The sequence below is a fragment of the Oncorhynchus gorbuscha genome, linkage group LG06 (genome assembly GCF_021184085.1).
Source record: "Oncorhynchus gorbuscha isolate QuinsamMale2020 ecotype Even-year linkage group LG06, OgorEven_v1.0, whole genome shotgun sequence".
NCBI lineage: Eukaryota > Metazoa > Chordata > Actinopteri > Salmoniformes > Salmonidae > Oncorhynchus > Oncorhynchus gorbuscha.
Window position 1 is genome coordinate 83,015,047 of NC_060178.1, and position 9,128 is coordinate 83,024,174.

General features: G+C 39.4%; 1 protein-coding gene across 2 annotated transcripts; it reads left to right on the forward strand.

Annotated features, from left to right (window-relative positions):
• Positions 1 to 1,015: 1,015 nt before the first annotated feature.
• LOC124037274 (membrane-spanning 4-domains subfamily A member 4A-like) lies at positions 1,016 to 6,328 on the forward strand. 2 transcript variants are annotated; one of them, XM_046351968.1, is made up of 7 exons: positions 1,733 to 1,831; positions 2,684 to 2,809; positions 3,060 to 3,170; positions 3,341 to 3,397; positions 5,129 to 5,305; positions 5,540 to 5,653; positions 6,080 to 6,328. In XM_046351968.1, exons 2-7 carry the CDS (start codon positions 2,684 to 2,686, stop codon positions 6,116 to 6,118), a joined length of 624 nt encoding a protein of 207 aa, XP_046207924.1. In that variant the 5' UTR covers positions 1,733 to 1,831; the 3' UTR covers positions 6,119 to 6,328. The 2 variants fall into 2 exon arrangements, with proteins under 2 accessions (XP_046207923.1, XP_046207924.1); XM_046351967.1 differs by lacking the exon at positions 1,733 to 1,831 and adding an exon at positions 1,016 to 1,154 and having other exon boundaries at positions 5,540 to 6,328.
• Positions 6,329 to 9,128: the final 2,800 nt, after the last annotated feature.

Consider the following 9,128-nt stretch of genomic DNA (forward strand, 5'->3'; position numbering starts at 1 on the left):
TTTTAAAAAATATATACAAAAATCCTTCCAAGGATGTAGGACATAAGAAAGTGAAGACCTTTTTGATTTAACAAAACAATTTAAGTTATTAGAGCAATCAAAATGTCTGAATTGACTTTATCCATTATACCCAGACATGACTAAGTAGATTTTCTTCTATTCTTGACTGGCCAAGGTTAAGCATTCAACCTCAGGGATAGTTAATATAGTTAGTTATAGTCATTCCTTTTTTAAATAAATGGTTTTTATGTAATTTATTTCACATTTATTCATCCAAGTTAGACTCTTTAGATATATATTTTTTAAAGGTTTTTATGATTTTCAACTGAATCGTACAAACTTACTACGATATCACAGATCATTAGCATGGAACCCAAAATATCCCTGTTGTTCACTCAGAAGAATGACCCCTTGGCCGATGTGCCAGGTTTAGCTGATACTATTACAGTAAATCCCAGCTATCCATTCAACTTGAACTTTGATATGACACACTATTACACTGACTATCATAACAAGCAAGCAAACCCAACCCTAACTCATACTCAATTGTTTTCAATGCAATAGATTGGGAAGTAATAACATTTAATTGGATATGTTGGTTGCATGGTTACCTGATATTTCTGTTTACTCGTTGTCAAATGATAATCAATAAACCTACAGAAGCACTGAGAGAACAAACATCTGAGACAGCTCTAACTATTTGACCACTCTCTGTGTGTGTGTGTGTGTGTGTGTGTGTGTGTGTGTGTGTGTGTGTGTGTGTGTGTGTGTGTGTGTGTGTGTGTGTGTGTGTGTGTGTGTGTGTGTGTGTGTGTGTGTGTGTGTGTGTGTGTGTGTGTGTGTGTGTGTGTGTGTGGAGAGAGAAAGATGTTACACTAGGTTGGGCAAAGATAACTATTTACTCCACAGCTGTTTTGGGGAAGAGGGGGTTAGGGGTTGAAGCTGGGTCTGGAAGTGGGGGGTGGGGGGTTGGGGGGGGGGCTGAGGTGGTATCATGAAATTCGAGGTTAGTTGTACATTGCTAGAAAAGCGTATTTACGAGCCGTCAGATAAGAGGGCTTCAGTGATGAGGAAATGCCCAAAGTTTAAGTTTGTTGAAAAGTTCAGATCGATGACCTCTTGATTTAGTCAACTGATCAAGTCTCTAAAGTTTGGTAAGCTATAATTGTATCTTGATCCTTATATGTCTTGATCTCTCCCATTGTTCAGTAGCTCAGAAAGCATCTCTGCATGGAATATTTTATGAATTCTGAATGTATAGGATGTTACACAACAGACATTGCTTCAAGCCATTCCTTTACACCCTTTATGAGCCATCTCCTTCTCCCCTCTCCTCCATCTCCTCATTCTTCTGAAATACTGTAACAATCTCAACCACCGCCAAATAGAAGTAGACATTGTGTAAAACTTTTTCTTTCTCTCTCTCCCACTCCCTTTGCTTTCTGTTAACCCCCTACCGCCTCTCCCCTCCCCCACTGCTCCTCTCTATGGTTTCTCTCTCTTCATCTCTCATGCTGGATAACAGCTGGGGTTGCAGAACAAAACCAGCTATGTAATTTCAACTGACGGACATTCAACATGAAAAAAATTAATAAACCTGTAGTGCATGTTGGCAACATTCTACTCTGCTCTGTCTTTTTCTACCTCTCTCAAAAGTGTTCAGTTCCTTTTAAAGATTCAGGACAGATTCATTGTAAAAACATTTCTGTGGCACTATCTTCCGCCTGCCCGCCCGCCCAACCACCCCCACACCCACCCGTCTCCCTCGTGTCAATTTCCTCCATTGTGTAATATTTGTTCATCAACAAGGTTCTGTTCTGTTTCAAGCCAGGTCTGTAACTATTTTACCACTTTCTATGCTATACATGTACAGTATCTATCTGTTAAATATTCTACAATTAAATTATTTGTGCATTTGTAACAGGTTAGGTTCTCTTATCAACACAACGGACATCCTTATCTTTACATATGTCACCAAAAGTAGTCAAAGTCCATTTGACAACCATATTATGTCATAGGTTCTGTGGTGCTCTGTGCAATTCTAGTGTTGTTTTTGTTGGTGGTAAACTATTTGGTGAATAATACAGTTCTCTTCAAACAAATACAGTATAATACATTATTTATGACATTTGTTAGTTTTGAGTTATAGATTCAGACCTAGTACTGAATCTCAGCCTTATTGTGTTTTCAAAACAATAAAAAGTTAGGCTATCCTGGTTTGATGAGGTATATAGCAACCGGCTATACATTATAATCGGCTTATCAGTTTATGGACTATGATGATTTTCACATGTAGAAAATATGAGCTCAGTGTTTTTTTTCTCCAAATGGTTCATTTGTTGCTAGATTGTTTTTGTGTGATGCATGCCATAGCATATTTATGAACTTTCACCAGGTTCTAGACCCCTGTGATTGGGTCTGGCCCTTTACAAAAGTATTTTCAATGTGGGCTGCTCTGAGGTTTGCTTTGCCACTGTTCTTATACTGTTCCCACATAGTTTAAAGTGTAAATAAAACCACACGGGTTCAATTATTTTAATCAAAGCTGATCTCGCTGTTTATGGCACTCTTCTGTTTTTCTGTCATGGTGTTATCAGTGTTGTCGTGGTGTTGTTGTGTTACTGTGTTATTAGTGTTGTGTTGATAAGACTACAGATCTTAACAGGTCTGTATCCTTCAACAGATGATGTCAGTGAACATGGTGTCTAACATCAGTCCAGTAGGGGGAGTAAGAGAGACACATTCTGCCACAGTGGGAGGGAGTAAACCCCTGCACCGCTTCATACGAGGGGAGCCGAAGAGTATTGGGGTGAGACTGGAAAACAGAGAACTGATGTATTCATTGTTAACAAATACTCCAAGATATCATTGCAGACAAAAATGTACACTTTGAATTTGAGGATTTACCATTAATTTAGTGGTAGCACTTTACATTACAGTACAAAATAAAGTGGTAATAGCACGGTAACAGACTACAGTTACTCATAATGAAAACATTATATGCCCAGATACCCCATCATTTATGTGTAAATATATAATTTCTCTGTCTGTTTGGTCAGATTGTAATGCTGTTCATGGGCTCATCACTCTTCCTCTTGGCGATTCCCATGAGAATGGATCCACTGGAGTCCTCTGCGGAGAATTTCACCTCTTTTTGGCTAGGAATCCTTGTATGCATTTCTTGCGTGTGTCTATATAAATCTATCATATTGACAATCCAAATGGCATACCATAACATCTAACTTACAGTAACACATAACAAGGAGTCTTAATGATATCTTTTTCCCATGACAGTTTGTGTTTTTGAATCTATAAACCCGCTCCCTCCGCTGTTTTGCAGTTCATCATCTGTGGGCTGTTATACGTGTTCACAGAGAAGAATACTTCAAAACAATTGGTGAGTAACATGAATTGGAATTCAGTGTAAAGGCATTACAGATGTAAGATCTTAATTTGATCACCCTGTTTCAGGATAACTTTCCTGCAGGAAATGTAATTCTCTTGAGTATAAGACGTTTGGTTTGAATTTTATGACCCCTTTAGGTATATATATAAAAATAAAATAATGATTTTATAAAATATTGAATTTGGACTTTAGTACCAAATCCCAGAGAAACGCATTGAATAACACGTTCACAAATGGCAAAAAAGAAAAATAAATAAATAAATCATAAGGAATAAGGCTTTGAAGTATCTGTCCTAAATCTAGGCGATATAAGAATGTTCGATGATGCTGTGACACACCGCCCCAAACCATGACAGACCCTCCACTTCCAAATCAATCCCACTCCAGAGCACAGGCCTCGATGTAACGCTCATTCCTTCGATGATAAATGCGAATCCGACCATCATACCTGGTGAGACAAAACTGCGACTCGTCAGTGAAGAGCACTTTTTGCCAGTCCTGTCTGGTCCAGCGACGGTGGGTTTGTGCCCATAGGTGACGTTGTTGCCGGTGATGTCTGGTGAGGACCTGCCTTACAACAGGCCTACAAGCCCTCAGTCTAGCCTCTCTCGGCCTATTGCAGACAGTCTGAGCACTGATGGAGGGATTGTGCATTCCAGGTGTAACTCGAGGAGTTGTTGTTGCCATCCTGTACCTGTCCTGCAGGTGTGATGTTCGGATGTACCGATGTACCTGTACAGGTGTTGTTACACGTGGTCTGCCACTGCGAGGACATTGCAATTTATTGCCCTGGCCACATCTGCAGTCCTCATGCCTCCTTGCAGCATGCCTAAGGCACATTCACGCAGGTGAGCAGGGACCCTGGGCATCTTTCTTATGGTGTTTTCGGTCCAACTAATCCCAAACCATCTGTTGATTGTGGAGGCCCGGTCATCTGATGCAGCACTCCATCACTCTCCTTCTTGGTCAAATAGCCCTTACAGAGCCTGGAGGTGTGTTGGGTCATTGGCCTGCTGAAAAACAAATGATAGTCCCAGATAGGATATCTGTCACGGCTTTCTTCTGTTGAAGGAGAGGCAGACCAAAACGCAGCGTGGTTATTGTGATACATCTTTAATCAAGATGAAAATAGAACAATATACAAAAACAAGAAACGTGAAAAACGAAACCAGCCCTATCTGGTGCAAACAAACACAGAGACAGGAACAATCACCCACAAAACCCAACACAAAACAGGCTACCTAAATATGGCTCCCAATCAGAGACAATGACTAACACCTGCCTCTGATTGAGAACCATATCAGGCCCAAACACAGAAACAGACAATCAAGACATCCAACATAGAATGCTCACTCAGATCACACCCTGATCAAACAAAACATAGAACATACAAAGCAAACTATGGTCAGGGTGTGACAATATCGTATCGTTGCAGAATGCTGTGGTAGCCATGCTGGTTAAGTGAGCCTTGATTTCTAAATAAATCACTGACAGTGTCACCAGCAAAGCACCTCCACACTATCACACCTCCTCCTCCATGCTCCATGCAATGGTCTATTTGCATATAGGCCTACTTCAGCTCTGATCGATTATGCCACGCAGGTCTGTGTAGAGTATGGCTTGTCAATGCAATAGAATCCTACTCCGATGCGTGCCTTGAAAGAGGCTTTGTCACAAAGTGCTTGCTGTTTTTTCACAATTTTCTTTGTTCTCACCCTCCAGGTGACAGCAAGCCTGGCCCTTAGTATCATCTCTATATTGGGGGTCACAGTGGCTTTCTTTGAATTCCTTAAAGGCATCCTGAACATGCAGTATTACCATTACCGCTATTATTATTCCTACTATGATGACATCACAAACTCTACCAGAGTTGATGTCCCCTGGCGTAAACATCATACGGTAAATGTTGTTGTTTTTGTTGCTGTTGTTGTTGTGAAACTGGATCACTGCTATCTGGAAAAATTATTATTGGCACTCTTCTCTTGGGTATTTGGTTTGTGACAATCTCTTTAAAATCACATCCAGTAAATGGAATAAAGAAAGGATAAACATCTTATAACACAGCTTTAAACTGTAAACTTTCTCATTCTTTCTAAATAAAGATACCCTTAATCTTGCTCTCTCTCCTGACAGGGCCAGTTGCTCAGCCTTGAGGCTGTATTCATGTATCAGAGCTTAGTGGGAATGGTGTTCCTAATAATGATGACAGCATTTGCCAGGGCTGCCTTGCGGTCCAGTAAGACACAGGTAAAGTACTGTGGCAGTGACAAACCTTATATTTATCCTAGCCTGGGGCTTGTAGACTGTGGTAAGTATGCCAGTGCAATTACTCAAATGCATGTAGATTTTTAAGTGCCCTAAAGAATCTGACATAATCTTATCTGTAAATTATGTTATTACAGTGTATGTTTCAGTGGAGGCTGGTGAGGGGAGGACGACTCATAATAATGGCTGGAACAGAGCAATTGGAATGGCATCAAACACAGAAACCATGTGTTTGATACTATTCCACTCAACCGCTCCAGCCATTATCCCAAGCCTGTCCTCCCCAATTAAGGTGCCATCAACGTCCTGTGGTATGTTTGTACTGTATAGAGTGTACATAATGTTTTTTTGTCTTTCTCTTGCAAGGTGAATGCCTAAGATAAACTCTGTCCTTTTTCTTCTTTACAGGCAATTGTGGTAATGAACAATCTACCATCAGCAGACTGAATGAAGAAAAAGCAAGCCTTTTATGACTGTCTCTGCCATGATGGATGGATAGAAAACTTGCATTTATTGATATAATATAAATGTATTCAATGTGTAGAACATTTCATTAAATGCGCATATAGAAATTGTCTTTGTATACACTTTACTTTGAAATAAATGGAATAAAATAACACATCCATGTAATACAATAAACAATTAACATGATCATTATATGCCACTCACAGCATTGTCATTTCATAGAACACTGTCAGCTTGTTTACTCATTATTGAAAAATCACTTTTTGCTCAAGTATGAGTAAAGCACTCAGTTAAGTGCATACAAATGTCCACTAGACATTTGTTTTGCTCATCTTGATATAATATCATTGTGTCACGTTCTGACCTTAGTTCCTTTGTTTTGTCTTTGTTTTAGTTCGTCAGTGCATGAGTTGGGTGTGCAGTCTATGTGTGTTTTTCTATGTTGGGGTTTTGAGTTCGGCCTAGTATGGTTCTCAATCAGAGGCAGCTGTCAATCGTTGTTCCTGATTGAGAATCATACTTAGGTAGCCTGGGTTTCACTTTTGGTTTGTGAGTGTTTGGGCCACACGGTACTGTTTCGGTTTTCGTTTTGTTCACATCGTTTATTGGTTTGTATTTCAGTGTTCAGTTCGTTTTGAATAAATCATCATGAACACTTACCACACTGCGCTTCGGTCTAATCCTTCTTCCACCTCTGAATGCCGTTACACATTGTCTTTCTCTTATGGCAGAAACAAGAGCCAGAGAACTCTCTATCACTGCTTTTAGGTTTCTACAAAAGAGGTTACGTCACTCTACACACAATTTATAATGCCTCATTGCCTACTTTAGATATGCGATTTACAAAGACGTTCACTTGTACAGTATAAGACCACTTGAATTAGAGTTGAAGAGAAATCCATCTTCATTTTTACATTTACATTTAAGTCATTTAGCAGACGCTCTTATCCAGAGCGACTTACAAATTGGTGCATTCACCTTATGACATCCAGTGGAACAGTCACTTTACAATAGTGCATCTAAATCTTAAAGGGGGGGGGGATGATGATTCATGGTTCATTTATCTATCTATTAATTTATCTATCTATTAATATATCATACAAATCTGAGTCGTCTTCACTTCATCAAACGACATTGCACAGTAGACTAATGCCAAAAAGTGCTTTCCCAAATTATTTTAGTGAGAGAGAACATCTGAAAGCATTTCCTTTTCATCAAATGGCTGGTAGTACAGACTATATTACCAAAAGTGTTTTATTCTTATCAAATAATCGTGGCCAAGATTGAAATAATTAACATATGGATTATTTACCGGCAACAGAGCAGTCTGACTTAGATGATGTGTCCAGTTGGCTCCTTAATAAAGTCTGCTGTTGTTCCTCCATTTGCAAATAAGTAGTAGCTGCAGCAGAGAGAAGAGATCCATCCTGAACTGGTGGGGGTAGTGCCCCAATGTAGATCAATACCAACAGAGACCCCATCATTTCAGTGGAAGGGAATGGAAACAGCAGTCCAACAGTGTACTTTTACTAGGGGAAAGAGAAACCAGGATGGGACTATAAACTGCCAGGACATTTTGTGGGCCAGATAGAGTTTCCCCGGGTTCAGATTTAGTGGATTCACACAGTCACAAAATATTTGCTCTATTCTCTGAAAAAATTGTTTCCTCAGCAGGGCAACAGCATGCGCCCCACAGCTTTCATCTATGTTACAGTGTTTTAATGACTTGTTTTAATCTAACTCTTTAGAGTGTGGAGCCTTTTTGTTCAATATATGTGAAGAGATCTGTAGGCTAGCTAGACAATTGCAAATATTATGACAATATAAAACATTTTTCAATGATACTAGAGGGCTTCTGTGCAACAATAAACCCATTTCAAACCTGTAGAAATGATTTTGAGTTTCATGCACACAACAGGTCGATTTGGTTTTGCATTTATAAAATACAATTAACATCCCAACACGAAACAAGACAGAATAGCGACATTTTATAGGCCTGTCAATACCTAAATTGTAGACCTATTATTATAGCCTACATGACCAGCATTTGCATGAATTCACACCAGTGGCAATTGTAGCATGTAGATATTGGTGGGGCAAAAAAGTTATAATTTGGGATGCATGCCAGCAAAGCCACAACACAACACTAAACAATACATTAATTGCACTATAAAGCTGGCAAAGGGTGGCCACAAACTATTAGGGCCTACATAAAGATATCCCAACAGCAGAGTCCCAACACCTTACCACAGCTACACCTGGCTATTAGCGGAGCTTTGTCTGGCAGCCGAAACAGTTTAATCGGCCTCATTTACTGCTTTTTACAAAAATATAGCTGATATGGCTGACTTGCTTAAACAAATGTGGTTTCTAATGACAATTGAGATGTACAAACTATGGCATAAGAGAGACGACAAGCGGATAAGAGGCCGTCCGTAATTTGAATTAAGACATTAATGAGCGAGCTAGGATAGACATAGTCAATATAATTATTTGTTCAGCACTTTGAAATGTACAGCAACAGAATTCAGAACATGGGCCATTCTTACAGTGTTCTCCCTGTACACCAAGTCAGAGCCATAGGATAAATAAAGGGGGCATATAAGCAGACAATGAAAGCTCTTACATTATTAGATTATTATATTTCTCAAAAACAGGTTATAGGCTACATGTGCACCACCAACTCAGAACAGTAGGTGAAATTAAGAGGAGAAAATAAACAACAGTATTGGGGTGAGGCACATGGTCCACTAACAGCTTGCTACACAACATACAACATATTTCTTAGCTACATTATACATATCTCCCTTGCATATTACATCATTTATGCAGCACCATACAATACATTTTTGGACTCAACTTGTTATGCTGTGCTCACTTGAACAGAAAGGTGGGGCGGCAGTCCTGTGTGGACAAATTTTGTCATCAAAGTCTGGCATTCTCTGGATTTATGGTTCTTTCAAGACAACTGGGAACTCAAGAAAAAAAAAGT

Coding starts and splice junctions, on each gene's coding strand:
- LOC124037274 (XM_046351967.1), top strand. CDS start 2,684: ATGATGTCAGTGAACATGGTGTCTAACATCAGTCCAGTAGGGGGAGTA. Junction 3,171..3,340: donor CTTTTTGGCTAGGAATCCTT/GTATGCATTTCT, acceptor GCTGTTTTGCAG/TTCATCATCTGTGGGCTGTT. Junction 5,306..5,539: donor CCTGGCGTAAACATCATACG/GTAAATGTTGTT, acceptor CTCTCCTGACAG/GGCCAGTTGCTCAGCCTTGA.